Source organism: Plecotus auritus (genome assembly GCF_963455305.1).
Source record: "Plecotus auritus genome assembly, chromosome: 7".
In the NCBI taxonomy this organism is placed as follows: domain Eukaryota; kingdom Metazoa; phylum Chordata; class Mammalia; order Chiroptera; family Vespertilionidae; genus Plecotus; species Plecotus auritus.
Window position 1 is genome coordinate 15,060,876 of NC_137774.1, and position 19,219 is coordinate 15,080,094.

The 19,219-nt window shown below is 48.0% G+C and overlaps 2 protein-coding genes across 4 annotated transcripts in view; one reads left to right on the plus strand and one right to left on the minus strand.

Moving 5' to 3' along the window:
• EFTUD2 (elongation factor Tu GTP binding domain containing 2) overlaps positions 1 to 15,003 on the plus strand; it is a 38,307-nt gene extending 23,304 nt beyond the window's left edge. The window contains exons 12-28 of the mRNA XM_080682535.1: positions 2,289 to 2,352; positions 2,726 to 2,816; positions 4,142 to 4,277; positions 5,373 to 5,500; positions 6,235 to 6,428; positions 7,365 to 7,476; positions 7,844 to 7,984; positions 8,619 to 8,720; positions 9,692 to 9,774; positions 10,443 to 10,529; positions 10,773 to 10,899; positions 11,104 to 11,191; positions 11,797 to 11,915; positions 12,001 to 12,095; positions 12,561 to 12,714; positions 12,891 to 12,998; positions 13,328 to 15,003. Of these exons, the coding sequence (XP_080538661.1) occupies positions 2,289 to 2,352; positions 2,726 to 2,816; positions 4,142 to 4,277; positions 5,373 to 5,500; positions 6,235 to 6,428; positions 7,365 to 7,476; positions 7,844 to 7,984; positions 8,619 to 8,720; positions 9,692 to 9,774; positions 10,443 to 10,529; positions 10,773 to 10,899; positions 11,104 to 11,191; positions 11,797 to 11,915; positions 12,001 to 12,095; positions 12,561 to 12,714; positions 12,891 to 12,998; positions 13,328 to 13,423 (1,925 nt within the window). The 3' untranslated portion in view covers positions 13,424 to 15,003. The remainder of the gene's footprint in view (positions 1 to 2,288; positions 2,353 to 2,725; positions 2,817 to 4,141; positions 4,278 to 5,372; positions 5,501 to 6,234; positions 6,429 to 7,364; positions 7,477 to 7,843; positions 7,985 to 8,618; positions 8,721 to 9,691; positions 9,775 to 10,442; positions 10,530 to 10,772; positions 10,900 to 11,103; positions 11,192 to 11,796; positions 11,916 to 12,000; positions 12,096 to 12,560; positions 12,715 to 12,890; positions 12,999 to 13,327) is intronic.
• On the minus strand, positions 14,475 to 18,019 carry HIGD1B (HIG1 hypoxia inducible domain family member 1B). Of its 3 annotated transcripts, XM_080682585.1 has the most exons (5): positions 17,846 to 18,019; positions 17,396 to 17,485; positions 15,966 to 16,159; positions 15,231 to 15,365; positions 14,475 to 14,612 (listed from the first exon to the last, which is right to left on the minus strand). In XM_080682585.1, the coding sequence occupies exons 3-5, from the start codon at positions 16,063 to 16,065 to the stop codon at positions 14,548 to 14,550; spliced, it is 300 nt and encodes a 99-aa protein (XP_080538711.1). In that variant the 5' UTR covers positions 16,066 to 16,159; positions 17,396 to 17,485; positions 17,846 to 18,019; the 3' UTR covers positions 14,475 to 14,547. The 3 variants fall into 3 exon arrangements, with proteins under 3 accessions (XP_080538711.1, XP_080538712.1, XP_080538710.1); XM_080682586.1 differs by lacking the exons at positions 17,396 to 17,485; positions 17,846 to 18,019 and adding an exon at positions 16,945 to 17,038; XM_080682584.1 differs by lacking the exons at positions 17,396 to 17,485; positions 17,846 to 18,019 and having other exon boundaries at positions 15,966 to 16,480.
• Between the last annotated feature and the right edge of the window lie 1,200 nt (positions 18,020 to 19,219).

A 19,219-nucleotide genomic window follows, 5' to 3' on the forward strand; every position in this document is an offset into this window, starting at 1 on the left:
TTACTCATCCTTTGAGGCCACTATTATGAAGGAGCCATCTCTGTGCTCCAACGTTATCATGAAAAGCCATGTGTAGACTTTCAGAAAGTCAGCACTGGCAGGAATATCAGAGATCATTGAGTTTCCCCCTTCATTTACATGTGGGAAAACAATGCCCGGAAGTTATTGATGGAGTCAGAACTAGAATCTACTTTGGTACTTTTTCTGTCTATCGCCCCATACTGCCCAAATTGATACCATGTCCTCCTGCTAGGAATACAGCAAAGCATGATGAATAGCTTTGACTTCTAGGAACTTGGTCCTGTGGGTACTGGATGGCAGTGTAAGGCGGTGTGGGCTGAGTTCCAGGTAGCTGCGGTAGGGAATTCAGAAGGGAATCAGCTCCAATGACCTAGGGGTCAGGGAAGGCCTCAAGGACATGGGGCTTAAACAAGTGGACAGCAGGGGAGCCAGAAATTCCAGACTTACAGGGTTGGGAAAGGAGTGCACAGGCAGGTGGTGTTAGGCCAAGGCCTGGGCCGTTGAGTAACTGGACACTTTGACCAAGGAGAAGAGTTTGAGTAACACTGCTGGCAGGCTAGGCTGGGACCACATTGAGGAGGGTTTGGAATGTAAAGTTAAGGACTTCAGACTTTACCTGTAGGCAGTTAGGAGCTATTAAATATTAAAGATTGGGGTGGGGTAACGTGTGCAAAGTTGATGGAAGATAGACCAGACACAGGAAAGGATGCAAACAGGGACACCTGTTTAAACATTTTTTGCCAATATTCAGGCACAGGATTGTAAATATTGGGTTAATGTTATCTGTGAGATTGAGAAGGAGGAAATTAATTAGAGAGATGTTTGCTCATTTTTTCAACTTTTATTCAACTTCTGTTAGGCACTAGGCCTAGTTCCTGTGAGTACTCAAGCAGCTCAGTCCAGATTATAATACAGCATATGCTGAGTGCAGTTATGGACGTGTGTAAAAGACATGGTGGTTCACAGAGGAGGGAGAGTTTAGTCACTGATAATGTGGTCATTAACAAAGTGGTCTGAGCCTGGATGAAGTGCCAGTGGTAGCCCCACTGAAAATAGGGAAGTCTGAAGGGGAATGGGACTTTCGGGAAAAGGTGATGAATACCTTTTATGCCATCTCAAGTGAGAGAACACAATGTCTGGGTAGAAATATCCACCAGGTAGTTGGTGATATCAGTGACATATTTGAATGTTATAGGAGTTCTTGACTCAGAAAATTTTGAATTTTAAAGGCCACAGTTGCTTGGTTCAGTCAGACCAGGATTAGCAGTTGCAGTCAAACTAAAGGTATTGTTAAAAGATGAGACAGCCCTAACCGGTTTGGCTCAGTGGATAGAGTGTCGGCCTACAGACTGAAGGGTCCCAGGTTCGAATCCGGTCAAGGGCATGTACCTTGGTTGTGGGCACATTCCCAGTAAGGGGTGTGCAGGAGGCAGCTGATTGATGTTTCTCACTCATCGATGTTTCTAACTCTCTATCCTTCTCTCTTCCTCTCTATAAAAAAAAAATCAATAAAATATGTTAAAAAAAAAAAAAAAAAAGATGAGACAAAGATGTGGTTTCATGGTTGAGCATTAACCTATGAACCAGGAGGTCACAGTTCAATTCCCATTCAGGGCACATGCCCAGGTTGTGAGCTCGAGCAATGATTCTCTCTCATCATTGATGTTTGTATCTCTCTCTCCCTCTCCTTTCCTCTCTGAAATCAATAAAAACATATTTTAAAAAAAAAGAAAAGATGAGACAAAGGTTGGCTTTGTTGTTTTCTCTCCAGATGGCTAGGTATCTGCCTTCCGGAGGCTTGGGGCTAGTCAGAGCCATAGTGTGACCCTGCAGCTGGGAGGTTGCCCTCACTGGCAGCAGAATAGAGCTTCAGTGGATCGGGAAAGAATGAGGGACCCAGTGGGCTCCACTTCTGGAAGGGAGGGTGTTCAGGTGCAGGCAGAGGATAACATAGGCAGTTGATCCTGTTCCATCAAAAGAAGAATAAAAACTGTGCCCTTGTCTATAGCTCAGTGCTGTGCTTGCTGGAGATGGAGTGCAACCTGGGTGCTCGTTTTGGCTCCAGCACAGCCGTGTCAACTCTGGGCCAGCCTTGTCCTTTGTGTCTGTGTCCTTGTCTGCCTGCCTGGGTAGAAGGAAATGTCTGGACCTTGGAAACAAAGGTGCTAGAATTCCTCAGCTACAAACCACCTGTGGCACCTGAAAGAAAATTTTGAAAAATAGTTTGCTTTGCTAAGTAGATTATAATTGTATGGTTCTCTTCATAGGTGACATTAACTACCAGGAATTTGCTAAAAGACTTTGGGGCGACATCTACTTCAACCCTAAGACGTAAGTAGGGTGTGGGAAGTGACACTAGAGGGGTTATCCATTTCCCAGTAGTGAGGACAGACAGACAGACAGAGTTCTGAAGATTAAAACCTACTTTTTTCTTAGACGTGAGCTACCATGTTTCCTCCTCTAAGAGAGCTGGTTTCATGAGCTCTAACAAGGTGAGAGGTTGTTTCTCTTGAGGTTGTTACAGCTCAGTGCAGGCGCTCATGAGAGTCATATCCATATGCCCTGTCAGGAGTCTGGAAATGTTATGCTCTCTCACACACGTTTCTTCCCCTGGGCCCTGCTCAGAACTTGGGAAATACACCCTGGAAGTCAGTGACTCCGTCTTCCTGGATCACCCATACTCTTTTTTTTTTTTTTTCTTTAGGCGAAAGTTCACCAAAAAGGCCCCAACCAGCAGCTCACAAAGGAGTTTTGTGGAGTTTATCTTGGAGCCCCTGTATAAGATACTCGCTCAGGTAAGTGTGTCGGGCCACCTGGTTTAGGTCTGCCCTTTAGTAAGCACAGGGTGAACTTGAACTTCTTTCGGCCCCTCGACCTGATCAGTTTTGTATTACTAAGTCTGAAAGTGGTTGGTCACCAGTCTTCTGGACCTGGAACACTGTAGTCCTCTAAGTGCTGTTGAATTGAGAGTGAAGGAGCAGTGTACGAAAGAAAGAAAACGCACGACCTAAACAGATTTGTGCAAAGATTTTGACTACTTAAAAGAACGTGACACTTGAGAACTTACCATTTCAGTTACGGAGATTTAACTTACAGATATAATTGTGAAAGTCCTCCAGTTTTTATATATATTTATTTGTTATGGCATTATTTATAACAGTAAGAAAAAAATTTAAAACCTGGAAATCAGTTAAATGTTCTTTAGTTATAATCTGATTAAATGAATTATGGTACATCCCCTGAAATGAAGTATTTTGCAGCCATTAGAAGAATGGCAGCATGGGCTTGGATTTAATGACTCTTCTGGGCACATATGTATGTGATGTTTGTCAGATTGAACAGGAGGCACCAGACAGTTAAACATATGGGATGCTCCAGCGAAAAGAGTATAATGTTATGTTTGTATGAATTTGCTCCCTAAAAGGCAGAAATAAAAGTAATAAGTTTGTACAAGAAATTTCATACAGACAGTTATAAAATATGCAAGTGTTGAATAAGTACTGTGCACAGTGAACACATGCATATACACAAAATGTGTGTGGTCATTCCACCTTTAAAATAGTAAAACATAGCATCAAGACAAAAATAACATGATTCAAATTTATTAGCGCTAAAAATACTTAGTATCTTGTGTCAGGCTGGAATGGATTAATAAAAGAAATTTATAGCGTCTGTCTTGGTAGAGACCTTGAGTCTGCTGAGGATGGTTTAGCTTGGCCCTGCCCTGACAGCCGATGGAATGCTAGGTGACCTTTTTTGGTTCCTTCCAGTGCAGTGATCCTCAATCTGAGAAGTCTCTAAATGGGGGGGATAAGGGATTTCCTGAGTGGGATGAGATGCTGCTTTTCAGACACCAGGGGGCAGCACTGATAACAATCCATCTGAGAGTTGAAGGTTTATTGGCTGGTGTGGGCATTTAACCAAGCCTGCTTCACCCAGGGTTGGTTTGAAGGGTTGGTACCAAAGGTTTTCTTGAAACTACATTGTTCTTGCCAAAAGCTCCCCCTTTAGACAAGAACCTAGTACAGTTACCCTTCAGATTGCCCATTGGCCTTCCCTTCTCCTCCATAGCTCCACAGTGGGACTATCACTACAGCTGATGTGTCTGGTATTATCACAGGTTGTGGGGGATGTGGACACCAGCCTCCCGAGGACCCTGGACGAGCTTGGCATCCACCTGACCAAGGAGGAGCTAAAGCTGAACATCCGCCCCCTGCTCAGGCTGGTCTGCAAAAAGTTCTTTGGCGAGTTCACAGGTAATAAAGCGCTCCTGGCCCCCTTAACGTCACTATCATTATGTCCTGCCACATGTGTCATGGGAACTTTTTCCTAACCCACAGTGGGTAAAAGATCTGAGGCCCTTTTAAATAAGGTCGGGATACAGAGCACCTGAGTTTTTCCTAGCTGCTTTCCTTAATGGATGGTACCAAGAATTCTGTCTTGGGAAGCAAAAGCAATTACATTTCCCTACCAAGAGGAACATGCAAGTAAAGGAAATGGGGAAGCAGGTACTGAGGTTCTGGTATTTTTGCCAGGGGACAGTCAGGAGAGAGGACTCGTCGGTGATGTGCAATAGTGGGAAAAGCACCAGGCAGGATGTGGGAGACAGTTTGTAGACTCAGATTTCTCTTTCCCCTGAGCTTGTCTCTTCTGTATTTTAGTTACACGAAAGGCAGGTGATATAGCAGAATGGGCCCTGGACTGGTTACTAAAGACCTGAATCTTGATCCTGCTCTTCCATAGGATGACCCTGGGCCAGTCATTCTCTTGACTGATTTCTCATCTGTAAAATAAAGGAGAGGAAAAGGTGATGGCAAAGAGGCCCCTCAGCCATTTCTTGAGTCTGAGTCTGGTGGGATATAGGTGTCTGAGGCTGCAGAGTGCATAACTTTAATAGTCATTCTGGGCTGGCTCTCAGTCTAACATGGGAGACACCACTAAAAGCAGATATGCCTACCCCAAGGTGCTAATGGAGCTTCTCTTTTGCATGACTTATTGACTGTTAGAAAACCAGGATAACTTACTGAACAGAAACATATGCAATGTTTGCCAAAGGGGAAGAGATGGGGTGCTTACTGTTTCGTGTAAGTGGGCAGTAAGTGCTTATATTCAATAAAAGGTCATGGATTGTTAGAGATACTGGAAAATCTTTGTCAGCTGAGTTCCAAGGAATCACTGAGACCTGCTGCTTGTGCTTCCTGGCACCAGTGTGACTCCAGCCTTTTAGCATCATACGCCCAGGAAATAGGGTATCACTTCCCCCTAAAATCATAGTGTAGTGAGTGGGTGAGTACGTCACCGCTCACCCCCCCCCGTGAGGGTATAGAGTAATGGCCTTCTCTCCTCCACAGGCTTTGTGGACATGTGTGTGCAGCATATCCCTTCTCCAAAGGTGGGTGCCAAGCCCAAGATCGAGCACACTTACACCGGCGGTGTGGACTCCGACCTCGGCGAGGCCATGAGCGACTGTGACCCTGATGTAAGGGCATGTGGCTCCCCAACTCTCTGACTCTTCCCTCCTGTGCAGGGATAGTGTTTTCTGGTTACAGGAATAATGCCTTCTTCCCCCTTTTTTGCTTGCCCCTCCACCTGAGCCCAGACAGACCTGAATTCAAAGCCTGATGTTACTACTGCTCATGATAGGATCTTGGCAACATTATTCAGTCTTTCTCAGCCTGAGAGTCTTGATCTGTGAAATGAGGGTAATAATATGTGTGGTCATTATGAGAATTAAGTAAGGTTAAGAAAATGTTATGGTGCCTACCAGTTATTAAAGATTCAACAAATGGTTGCTAATCTGATCAGCCCTAGCTCTTTCCCAGCCATTCCTTCAGCAGTCTAGTTTCTCAGCATAAACATACAGACAATTGAGAATTGTGAGTTACATCTTTGGAGGAAATTTGGGGCAAATTCGTTTTATAATCTTGCAAGTTAACAGTGCCAATCTGCTATCCTAAACCTGCTTTTTTTCCCTATTGCCCTCACCTCCCCGGGTGGGGGGGGGGAGGAAAATAGTTTTTTTCTCTTATGCCTTTGACACCTATTAATAAGCAGGGGGAAAAGCGTGGTTGGAATTTTCCTAGGAGGTCGCCAAATCTTCTAGGTCTAGACTACCTCACAGAGCTCATGGCATTGCTATGAGGGAAGGTGGAAACAGTGATACTTACCTAGAGAGTGTGTGTGGGTGAGGCTGCACTCTGTCCCCTCTTCCAGGGTCCCTTGATGTGCCACACTACCAAGATGTACAGCACAGACGATGGGGTTCAGTTTCATGCCTTTGGCCGGGTGCTAAGTGGTACCATCCATGCTGGGCAGCCTGTGAAGGTGCTGGGGGAGAACTACACTCTGGAGGATGAGGAAGACTCCCAGATATGCACCGTGGGCCGCCTTTGGATCTCTGTGGCCAGGTACTGCTAACCAGAGCCTCTGGGGGCCTGCTTGTCCGCCATATTGGAACTGCCCCAAGCAGCTGCAAGGGGTGGTCCTCCCTGGAAACACAGTTGCTGCCCGGCTCCCTCCAGCAGGGGCTAAGTTGACCCTCCCTCAGCAGATCCATTGACTTCTAGTTCTTACTACCCAGCGTTGCGAGGCCAGAAGGCAGCTATTGTTGGGGTAATGCCAAGAGCCTTGCCTTTGTGTCTGGATGGCGTACATGAACTTTTGTAGCAGCGTTTCTGTTTTCACTCATTTTAATCCCCTCTTCCTCTTCTGTGTTCCTTAAGTCACAACTGTTACGTTTCTTCCCAAAAGGAATTGTTTCCCATCCTCCACTGGTTATTCTTTAACCAAGAGAGGAGACTGCTGGATTCCTTGTAGCGTCCTCATCTGCAGAATAAAATTTAGCTTGGGCTTCTGGGTAGCTTGTCGGCTCCTAAATGTAGCATCCCAGCTAGGAAGCAGAACTGGGCAGTCCTGTGCCTCATGTGGCTGCTGGGCCTCGCCGAGGCCCCTTTCCCTCCTCCAAATCCACCCCGTTCACTAGAAGGCAGAAGACAATTGAAGGGCTAGGACAGCTACAATAGGTTCTGTGGTGCTTTTGGCGTCTCCTTACATCCCGTGCCTTTGAGAGTGGCTTGCTTACCACCAACATCAAACTGGAATTAGGTTTTCCTGTCTTGTCCTCTCTTAGTCCCTTGTACTTTCCTTTCATGGCACTTACAGTTTGTAACTACATATATGTGCGGTCATGTGACTGTTTATTGCTCCCCTCCCTGCTAGAAAGTATCTGTTCGGCTGACCGCTGCTCCTGGCTCAGGGCCTGGCACACAGCAGGCACTGGGTACACTTTTATGAAATGAATATTCTGCCCAAGTGTCATCGCTGCTTATTGGATGTTGCTCCAGGTACCACATTGAGGTGAACCGAGTTCCTGCTGGCAACTGGGTTCTGATTGAAGGTGTTGATCAACCCATCGTGAAGACGGCAACCATAACTGAACCCCGAGGCAATGAGGAGGTAAAGTTTCTCAAGAGGCCACGGCACATGTGAGCAGTAAGCAGCAGAACTGGCAGGGAACTAACCCAGGGTCACTGCCATTTCCTGGTTCCAGGCCTCAGCCCAGGCTCAGCCTTCTAGATCTGACCCTGCTGGAGTCTCTGCTCAGGTGCTAGGCATTAGGAGGAATGCCTTTTATTCTTTCCCTTCTCTCTGTTCTGCCAAAATACACAGTAATAAATGGCCCTTCAGGTTGCCTGCAGGCAGCCCAGAGGCTCTTGATTGGAGAAGAGTCTCTTCCTAAGTAGGTCCTCAGCTTCTCTTACGTCCACACTTTGTGTGCCTACTCAGGCCGGGTGTCCTCACTCTTCTGCATTTTGGATCTCAGGCTCAGATTTTCCGGCCCTTGAAGTTCAACACCACATCTGTTATCAAGATTGCTGTGGAGCCAGTCAACCCCTCAGAGCTTCCCAAGATGCTGGACGGTCTGCGCAAGGTCAACAAGAGCTATCCGTCCCTCACCACCAAGGTAGGCCGGAGGCCTGCAGCTGCCAAGCCCTACTTGCCCCAGCTAAGTGGTCTGTGCTGCCTGTTGCTGTCATTTAAAGGCAGGATGAGACCCATGTTTGTGGGTGGGGGGAAGGGACGTGTGTGTGTGTATGTGTGCAGCTTTCACAAGTGTATAGATAGGAAAGAGATGTTTCTTGTAGAGTACACTTTGAATTAATTTTCCAGAAAATAGAGAGGAAAGAGTGAGTCACTCTGACCCTTCTACACTCTTGAGCCTGCCAGCATACCTTTCTGAGTAGTTGGCCAGGGCTAAAAAAAAAAAAGGTCAGCTTATGTCCACAGACATAGGAAACGGTTTTCCCTAAATTTATAAGATGGTAGTAAAATTGGTGACCTCATCACATCCAGTAGCACTGTCAGGGAGTATTGGTGACCTCATCACATCCAGTAGCACTGGGTGGTCAGGGAGTATTGAGGACTTACTCATAGGTCACTGATCCTTCTTGAAGAGGCTGGATGCGACCGTGAGCAGTGGCTGTGTATGATAGTGGATTCAGGCACCCCCTTCTTGGTTCCAGCCTTGATTCTGTGTCTGTCTGCTGTTGCTGGCACAATAGAGTCCAGGCTGTGAGCAGTAGGGCTGTGTGTTTCAGGTGGAAGAGTCTGGTGAGCACGTGATTCTGGGGACTGGAGAGCTCTACCTGGACTGTGTGATGCATGATTTGCGGAAGATGTACTCCGAGATAGACATCAAGGTAAAGCAGCAGCCCCTTTCTTTCTTGAGTGCCTGCCTGGCCAGGAGGCTTGGCTCACAGCTCCAGGCTGATTTTACAAGCAACTAAACCCTAGATTCCCCTGGAAGATCCAAGGGAAGAGGGGTACCCTTCTAGAGGAGATCGGTTTCAGAAAAGCATGATCTGTTGCTCCCTAAATGGGAAGGTATTTGAGATTTGGTTTGCCCCCTTTTGCAGGGTTATTCTCAGTGTTTAAAGTCAATGCTCCCAAGCCAAAATTATTCTTGGTTATTTGTTTAAATAAAAAAAAAAAGTTGGACAATTAATTTGTCTGTGGTGATTAAGGCTCAGAGTGTGTGGTTTCAGGTGAGAGTGGGGCCTGGCTCTCCTGGATACATTGTCAAGCCTTGACACAGCCCCTCAGTTAAACTGCCCTTTCATGGCCTCAGTGTCCCAGTTGAGAGACACATTTTCTCCAAGGCCCTAGGGTGATGGGAATGAGTACCCTCAAGTACCCCTCTTAGATTCTTCTACTGATGTGCCCAGGACTGGTGCTATATAAGATGCTGGGTTTCCCAGGTACAGGCCAGGGCCAGTGGGAGCTTCAGGGAGAAGTCCCAGGTTGAGAACAGAAGGGGTATTCCCCAGGCGGTCTCTAGTACCAGCTCTGACAGACCCTGCGGGAGTGATTTCAGTGAATGGTGGAGGGACGGCCAAATGGATGGTGAAGGATACCTTGGGGGACCATAATTCAGATCTTGATTTGATCCCATGTACTTTTGACTCCAGAACATACCGCACTACACTAATTTTTCTCAGGCTTCTTAGTGATGGTGACTTTTAGCCTGCTATTGTATTTGTCACTGATGCTGATTAAGAAGGAGGCTTCTCACAGAGGTGATGTCAAGAGGCCCTCGGAATTCCCTTTGGCAGGAGGTCATCCTTCCAACAAAATGAGACCTTGCCTAATAATTTATCTTGTTTCCCAACAGGTGGCTGACCCTGTTGTTACCTTTTGTGAGACTGTGGTAGAAACATCCTCTCTCAAGTGCTTTGCTGAAACACCCAATAAGAAGTAAGCTGTGGGTCATTGTGTCCTTGGACTGACACTCTCACCTCCCCACCAACTCCACCACAATCACAAACACTGTGGAAATAGAGACCCCGCAGTCTTGGGATGGGGTGCTTAGCATACTTGAGTTTTAGCCCAGGCCTGTGATCCATTATACCTTTGGACATGATCCTATGGAGTCCTTTTGCCATAAGACTTTCTGTGCCAGGATGACTTGCAATTGTCACTTTTCCTTTCTATATAAATGTTGCCCCAAACCTTACTTTCATAAAGAGTGGTAGATTCACCCTAGCTGATTTGGCTCAGGGGATAGAGCGTTGGCCTGCATACTGAAGGGTCCTGGGTTCGATTCCGATCAAGGGCACATGCCCGGGTTGTGGGTTCAATCCCCAGTGTGGGGCATGCAGGAGGCAGCCAATCATTGATTATCATCATTGATGTTTCTCTCTCTCTCTCCCTCTCCCTTCCTCTCTGAAATAAATAAAAATATATTTTTAAAAAGAGAGAGAGAAGTAGATTCTAATGAGAAAAAAAGATAAGCTCCTTTGGCTCTACTCCTGTGGTTTTCACTGATGTCATTGCCTTCTCTGTTCCTTTGTCACCCTTTTCTTAGAAATGACCCTCTGCTAGTCATGCTCACCCACCTCCTTTCTCATTTCCTCTCTAACTAGGAACAAGATCACCATGATTGCTGAGCCTCTTGAAAAGGGCCTTGCTGAAGACATCGAGAATGAGGTGGTCCAGATCACGTGGAACAGGCAAGAACACAGCTCTCATTCCAGGGCTAAAGGGAGACAGAGCAGGGCACCATAACTTACCTGCTGGATCTCTAATACCCCACATTCTTCTGGGAAGTAATTTTTTCTCCGACTTTGCTATTGTCCTGGGCGCAGTGTGGGTGGGGTGAGGTGACTGTCTCCAGAGATGCAGGATCCGTGGCCCTAGGAGCCAGCAATCACAGAGCTGGCTGAGCCCTCCGTTGTCTCCTCCTCCTTCCCCAGGAAGAAGCTGGGAGAGTTCTTCCAAACCAAATACGATTGGGATCTGCTGGCCGCCCGTTCCATCTGGGCTTTTGGCCCTGATGCCACCGGCCCCAACATCCTGGTGGATGATACCCTGCCCTCTGAGGTACAGGAGAACTGATGGGAGCCTGGTGATGGTCTGTGAGCTCAAGTGGAAGAAACTACAAAGAGTTTTTTTATTTTCCTGAAAGTATTTTGTGTATTCTGATGAAGGAGAATATCCTCTTAGCAGCGTACCTGCCTTCTCCTCCCTCTAAACTCTTTGGCTATTGCCAGGATCACTACTAAAGAACCCTTACGTTCTGTGCAGGTGGACAAGGCTCTTCTTGGCTCAGTGAAGGACAGCATTGTTCAAGGTTTCCAGTGGGGAACCAGGGAGGGACCCCTCTGTGATGAGTGTAAGTCTACCAGTTTCTCCACCTCTCCCACCTTAGTCCTCTAGGGCCCCAGGGCCCTTGCTCCTGGGTGTAGGAGGTGGGCTCGGCTTATCTTTGGGACCTGGCAGGAGAAGCAGCAGGGCCATGCCATGTCCTGAGCCAGTTTCCTGCCTCTCCCTCCCTATCCTTTGCTACCACTTAGTACATCCTAGAAATGAAGTCATTTCTAGGTTGACATTCGTTCCTCATTCCTGAGAAGGAGTAAGTTTGAGGAGCTGTATCAAAAGGAGGATGGGATTGGAGTGGTTTATAGACCAGGATTGGACTTAATGGGAACAAATATGCAATTCCTAGAATTTATTCTATATCAAAAAATAATTACATGTCTGCAGAAGAAGCACATAAACTTCTGGGAAACTTCATGATGTCTGAAACAAACACTGTAAATGTAATGCTTGACTGCTGACCTCTTTGCTATAGACCTTGCGTATCCTATCAGAATACCCATCTGTAGGGCAATTTTGTACCTTTTCTTTTGTGGCCACAAGATAGCTGTAGAGCTACAAGAGGCTCCTTGCTGCTTGGCCGTGAGCCACTCCTTAATCAGCTGTCCATCTCCTTTTCAGTGATTCGAAATGTCAAGTTTAAGATCCTAGATGCAGTGGTTGCCCAAGAGCCCCTGCACCGGGGCGGGGGCCAAATCATCCCCACAGCCAGGCGAGTTGTCTATTCTGCCTTCCTCATGGTAAGTGAGAGGGGCTCTGCTACTCCAGGGCATTAAGTCCTCAGCCTTCCCCAAGCTGAGGACCCTTCTTGTTGCTCTGTTGCAGGCCACTCCTCGCCTGATGGAGCCTTACTACTTTGTAGAGGTCCAGGCCCCTGCAGATTGTGTCTCCGCAGTTTATACTGTCCTGGCCCGGCGCAGGTGAGCAGCCCCCGCATGTTAGGGAGACACAGAGGGCGAGCAGAGCAGGAAGTCACTCGGCTACCATGGAGGGACCAGCCTCCCCACGCTCTCCACTCCCGAAATCTAATGAGCCGATTTTTTTCAGAAGGAAGTAAGAATAGGAATGAGGAAGTCCCCCGCTTTCCTGCAGATTAAGATTTGAGATTCCTTATTGGGCAGCCCTCCTCAGAGAGCTCCTGGGGAAAGTCCTGCAGTGTGTCCGTGGCGGGAACGTCTATAAAACCTTATGCATCCACGTTCCCACTCTGGCCCAGAGGTTGCTGCCGCTTTGGCCTCCACTGGGTGTTAGGCTGAGGACCCCAGCCCCTTCTGTCTCCTGCAGTGCATTCACAGTCATTCTTTCTTTTATGGTAGTTCTGGTTTGGGGTGTATTTGAGGGCAGATTGCTTCTCTGCTTTTGACTCGGCCTTTGTTCTGTCTCAGGGGGCACGTGACTCAGGATGCACCCATTCCAGGCTCCCCTCTCTACACCATCAAAGCTTTCATCCCGGCTATCGACTCTTTTGGCTTTGAGACTGATCTGCGGACTCACACCCAGGGGCAGGCCTTTTCCTTGTCCGTCTTTCACCATTGGCAGGTGAGAAGATGGTGCCGGCTGGCCGACTTGGCCTCCCACCTGTACAAGGCCAATCCCTTATGACCTGTTTCCCTTCCGAGTCCTGACTGACATTTTCCAACCTCCTCAAAGAGAGTCCTGCTTCCAGAACCAAATAGAGGTCTGCCTGGACCCTCTGAAACCCCTTTGCCTTTCAGATTGTTCCTGGGGATCCTCTGGATAAGAGCATTGTCATCCGCCCCTTGGAGCCACAGCCAGCTCCTCACCTGGCCCGGGAATTCATGATCAAAACCCGTCGTAGAAAGGTGTGTGTGCCCTCAGACCTGTCACCACCCCTCGACCCCCAGGGGTTTCAGCCGGAGTTTTCTCTCTCTTCATTTCTTACTCTTGGACCTTTCTCCCAAAGACTAAGCAGTTTACTGTACAACCTAGAGATGCAGTCTGTACAGGCCTCAGGCAGCCAGGCCTGCTCCCCAATGACAAAGCCCTAAAGGCGGGGCTCCTGAAACAGCACGGCTAACAGTCCATCCCCCACCACCACCAGCTTCCTACTCAACCACAGGTCTCAGATGGCCCCCACCTCATTCAGACACCACACAGGACTCGTTCTTTCATTTGCCCCCACCCTCTGCAGGGCCTGAGTGAAGACGTGAGCATCAGCAAGTTCTTCGATGATCCTATGTTGCTGGAGCTCGCCAAGCAAGATGTTGTACTCAATTACCCCATGTGAATGCCAGGACTCCCAGCAGCTCCTGCTCCCTGCAGTGGGCTGCACCCTGGACTGGAAGCTGGGACCTCATGTGACTTGGACCCCATGTTGTCGGAGTGTGGGAGCTGCTGTGGCCGTCTTGAACAACCCAAGAGCCTCCAACCCAGAGCCCAGTGCAGGAGGCCCATTCGGCCTCCTAGTTTCTTCTGTGGCCTGTGCCTGGCTCCATTCCCAGGGAACAGAGAGCAGTTTGGCTCAGGGAAGGAGGAGGGGATGGAAGTGTTTAACCCCAGGAGGCCCTGTCCTCAGAATTTACATGGAATTTTTTTTACAAGTCTGACCTTAGACATGGTTTATAAGTGAACAGAACATTCTAACCTCTGCCTTTCTCTATTGCTTTCATCCCCACCCCGGCACCCCCTCTCCTCCAGCACAGTCCAGTCCTGGCCCTTGGGTTCTAAATCTATGTTGTCTCCCATGAGGCTTCGCTGCCTCTGCTTCCAGCTGCAGCCTACTTCCTGCCTGGGTCTCCAGGGAAGCAGCCTTTTATTTTTTTAAAATATATTTTTATTGACTTTTTTTTACGGAGAGGAAGGGAGAGGGATAGAGAGTTAGAAACATCGATGAGAGAGAGAAACATTGATCAGCTGCCTCCTGCACACCCCCTACTGGGGATTGAGCCTGCAACCAAGGTACATTCCCTCCACTGGAATTGAACTTGGGACCTTTCAGTCCACAGCCCGACGCTCTATCCACTGAGCCAAACCGGTCAGGGCAGGGAAGCAGCCTTTTAATCCAGTGTTCCCATGAGCATGGAGGCTATTAATGCCCCCACTCCATTCCTGGCGTCCTGTCTACCATGCTTTTCTAGGTGGGCCTGAGCTGGCTTGGGAACTGTTGTGTTTCTGGGATCGGAGGTCTATTACACCTCTCTTTCTGCCCCCCTGAGAGTTTCTGTTGTCCTGAAGTTCAGGGCCACAACTCTGATCTCCAACCCTTTGCTCTAAGCTCCCCCACCAGCCACTGCCAATTCCTTCATCTTCTCCCAGGTGAAAAAGAGACTGTCAGTTTTCTGCAAAATTCCTTTATTAGGAACATACCAGGGATTGACGTGAGAGGGTCTGACTGCCCTTGGCTGTAGAAACCTACTTCTCCCCCGCATCCTGTGTTGCTCTCTTGATGTAGTCTCTGTACATTGTGTACACAGCACCTGTGTGAGGGAGAAAGAAAAATACCCCTTAGCATCGAAAGCTTCACCCCTCCTCTGATTCCCAGGTGTCCCAGAGAGGAGTAACAACTGCAGAGCCCCCGAGGTCTGGCTCCAGCCCATCCCTTGAGAGTCCAGCTTTCTGCCCTAGGGCTTAGCAGCTGCTACAAGCACCCGACCGCACAACCTGGGGAACAACCCTTTTGACAATTTGCAAAGCATTGCAAGTGCATTTCTATCTAAGAAACCTCACAGCAACCTGTGATACAGGCAAGCCAGAGGTGGTTATTACGTTACACATGGGGAAACGAAGGATCAGAGAAGGATTTGTCCACTGTCATACAGCCAGTAAGTAGCTGTCTGCCTTTTGATCCAAAGAGGAAGAGAAATTCAGCCTCTGTTTTGTTGCGTGATTTTTCTCACCTCTAGGACAAACTGTCATGAAACAGACCACATTGTCCCCACAGGCCTGGGACAGAAGATTAAACGGAACCCTGAAAATGTCTCGGTATGGGGGTTTCACCAAGGACTTGATATGGAGCCTTGTATAGGGAATAGGGCCTGAAATCATGGTCCCTTAACTGCCAGAACTCACAGCTCTCATTCTGTGATGCCACTCACCTAGCATGATTGCACCCACAGCACAGGCCTGCGCTGCCACTCGGGTATGAATCAGGTGTATGGACATCTTGGTGGAACCACGAGCCTTCAGCCGGTAAATCCTGTATGCTGCCACCACTAGGCAGCCTCCTAAGCCTGTAGTCAGAGAACATGACCCCTGGACCTCATCTACCAAGCTCATCACTTGATGAGAGATGATAAGAAGACTGGGCATCCGGATGAACAGCTGCTTTGCTGGGGGTGGGAGGGTTACTAGACGACTGAGTTTTCCTCTGGATGGCGTTTTCCAAGTAGCTGCCTCCCTCCAATGACTCCCTTCCCCCACATACAAATAGCCCATCATCAGGACGCCCCTACCCCCATTAGGTCTGCTCTGGGCCCTTCTCTAACCCCCGTTGGCTCCCACATCTGATACAGCTGTTTTCCTACTTTCCCAAGGCCTAGAGGAAGGAAGCCCTAGGGGACCCCAAACGGCTCCTTCCCCTCCTGACATTGTGTTTCCCTACGTCCCATGCACTCAGTTGGCCTCCACCTCCACCCATCCAGACGCCCTCATTTCATTTTAAGGCGGTGTCCCTTTGTCTTCTGGCCCCTCTGCTATTGGTAACTCCTCTAGCTGTTGATTGTTCAATGGGTAGGACCACTTGAGTTCTCTGCTTCATTTGAAAGGACTGGGAGAAATGTTCTCTAAGAGAAGGCCCCTTCTTGCCCCCATCCCTTCTTTTCCCCACTCACCTATAGGCACCAGTGGAGACTCCCTGGTCTTCCTCAGGAACTTATCAGACACGCTGTCTTCACCTTTGGGTGGCACCCACCAGCCTTTGTTAGCAGACATGATCCTATCCCCAGATGTTGGCAGCAGGGTTCCTAGGCTTCAGCCCAGTCCTAGAAGGAGGCACCCCACACTCAGGACTCCAGTGCTCCTCAGTCTGGGGTGGAAAGGAGAAAGTTGCTTGCTGAGACCTTCTCACCATTCCCTACACAGTCACTACTTAAAAAAAAGTCCTGTTTCAGATGGCTGGACTACTAGCGCCATTTCTCCATCTTAATATCTCTCTTCCCTAGCTCGTTCTGACTTCACTGTTTTCTCTGCTTCCCCTTCCCCCATCTGCATCCCTGTGGGTATCATCCTTGGGCCAAGAAAAGCAGCTGGAAAAATCCACAGATGATGGTGGGGACAAAAGCCTTGAGCCTTGGGCCCCCCACCCTCCCCTGGTCTTGAGTTTGTGACAGTTACTCCTGAGGGATCTACAGAGCAGGATCTGGCCCCAGGGAACCAGAGCCATCCCAGACAGTGTTACACCATGGTTATCCAATCACCAGAGCCAGAGATGAAAATAATTGGACCTGGATTTGTGTATGGTTGAGCATACGTTTCAGACAATACTGACGGAACAAAGGCTCGTCCCTGAGCTGCTCCCATTTCCAGGTCCAACTCTTAACATGTTCTTTGCAAATACCAACCCCCTGCCTCCACCCCTGGGCTGGTGACCCTATTGTTCTACCTGCTAACCCCTGTAAATGTCTGCTCCGATCACAACTTTATAGATAGAGTCCTGGTCCTTAAACCAGGGGTTCTGCCTGTGGGCTGCTTCCTAAGTCTAATCATGAAACAAACTCCCTGCTTGAGGCAACTTCTATACCTAGTTGTCCCTCCTCTCCCCGAGGAGCAACAACCTTTGGCCCTATAGGTCCTCAGCATGCTGGTGCTTACCGCAGCAGATGGCCTGAAAGTGGACTGTGAGCAGCCGGGCCAGGGCTCAGCGTCTGTTTTGAACTGGCCAAGAGCTGATGCTGAAGCTGCCACTACGGGGTCAGGGAAGCAATAGCGGGCTTTATGTAGACTTTGAAGTCAGGAATGGAGAGGGGAGGAGATAGGACAGGGCATCAGTCTTAACCCCCCATCTGCTGAGTTTCAGGATGGACTCCAGGCACTGGAGAGTAATGAAAGACCAAATGGAAAAGGCCCCTTAGCTGGGTTTAATATTTTAATTCCCATGGACATAAGTGGCTGGATCAGAGATGGAAATAGAGAGGCAAGGAAGGCTAGAAATCCTAGGTTCTTCCTTGAATTATACGGCCTCAAGTATCCTTATGAACAATGTGAGATGTAAATATAATGCTCCAATTATGGGAGGCAGGCTCTCGGGTCTTGGTTTTGATACCTTCAAAGATGCTTTCTGGACCAAGGAGATTTGTTCAGGAGTTTGAAGCAACTGGGGCTTCCCTCTCATCTCCAGAGCTCTTTATACTGCCTGGGGGGTTACAGAAATGACAATTACTAGCATTAGTGCCTACTCTGTTCTAGGTATTTACATTTTAAACCTCTACTATTCTGTAGGGTAAGTAGCAGTTTGTTTACAGACCAGGGAACTGAGCTTCCCCAAGGCTAAAGGATTTGTCCAAGGGTACACAACTAGTAAATGGCAGGGTTGGGATCTGAACCCAGGTCTGGCTGGCTCCAAAACCTGTACTCCTATTGCTTTCCAGTGGGCATCCCTGGACAATTACTCTGCTTTCCAGTAGGCTGGCCAAGCTGAAAGCCTCACCAGATTGACATGGAAGCTTAGGAATGCTCATTGATCATCCACCCTTGATTAGGAAAAGAAAAGTACCTGATGGCTACGCAGATGGAGAAAAATTGGGATGCACTCTGGAGGGTCCCACTTCATCCCAAGCCTTTGTTCCTTCCCTAGATTACTCTCAGCCCCCGTGTGCCTGTCCTAACGGGGCTTTTCTGCACTGGAAATTTGTCCAGCAGCTGATGTCTCTTTCTCTCCCCAGCACTCACTGCTCTAGGAAGAGACCCAGGGTCACAGCAACTCCCCTGGGCCTTCTTCACATATCCCCAGCGTCCATGGGAACTCTCCTCCCAGGCATTCACACACTCTTCCGTGCCGCCTTTCCTGCTCCCAACAGTGGCCTGAATTCTCAAGAGGAGGATGATCCTGTCCAGAGGTGGGGAGGGCGGGTGGAAATGTCTGGATGAGACGGCAAGAGTCAAGATCAACTCCAAGCCCTTTAGGGAACAGGGACTAAGCTCTAGAGAGTGAAGTTCAACTTCTCCCTGTTGCAATCATGTTTGATGCTCCACAAGCATACCCAAATACCCATAGTTGCTATGATTTACTGAGCACCTAGGAACCAAAAAGTGTGCTAATGGCATTAAGTAGGTTGTTTTACTTAATCCTTACAATAACTATGAAGTAAGTACTATTACTATTATTCTCCCCATTTCACAGATGAACAAACTGAGGCTTGGGTTACCAAAGGTCACAGTAAGTGAGAAAAAGATCCAGACTTCTCACCATTCCTAAAGTCAAATCTCACTACTCTAGACTAACAGGAGAATGAATGTAAAGTGGAGAGGAAGTCCTGAAATAGAAGAAAAAATTGCTTTTTATTTTCCTTTATATTATATATAATATTGATTTTTTTACAGAGAGTAAGGGAGAGAGATAGAGAGTTAGAAACATTGATGAGAGAGAAACATTGATCAGCTGCAACCAAGGTACATGCCCTTGACTGGAATCAAACCTGGGACCCTTCAGTCCGCAGGCTGACACTCTATCCACTGAGCCAAACCGGTTAGGGGTGCTTTTTATTTTCAAAAGTTTCTGAGAACACACAGAAATCTTTAAGGAACGAATTTCTGGAGCATCCTGCTTTAGTACACAGATAAGATAAAATTATAACATTTTTGTTAATATGCCAAGTCTTTAATAATTATTTTGGTTTCAGCATTTCTACATTAGTCATTTGCTTAGTAAACTTCTTCCTTCCAGATCAGGTCACACTGATAGACATTCTATTTTACAAGGCTTTCAATGAATGATGCTGACAGACAGGGGATCCAGAGTGCAGGCCGGAGTTAGATGTGGGGTCAGTTAGTTGCTTGACCAACCACCCTCAAAATACTTGGTCTTCTGCCACTCAATTTCCGTGAGTCTATATCTTCTGTGACATGGAGATAATAGGTACCCATAGGA

Coding starts and splice junctions, on each gene's coding strand:
- HIGD1B (XM_080682585.1), bottom strand. CDS start 16,065: ATGTCTGCTAACAAAGGCTGGTGGGTGCCACCCAAAGGTGAAGACAGC. Junction 15,366..15,965: donor GTCTCCACTGGTGCCTATAG/GTGAGTGGGGAA, acceptor CTCTGACTACAG/GCTTAGGAGGCTGCCTAGTG. Junction 14,613..15,230: donor TGTGGGTGCAATCATGCTAG/GTGAGTGGCATC, acceptor TCCCTCACACAG/GTGCTGTGTACACAATGTAC.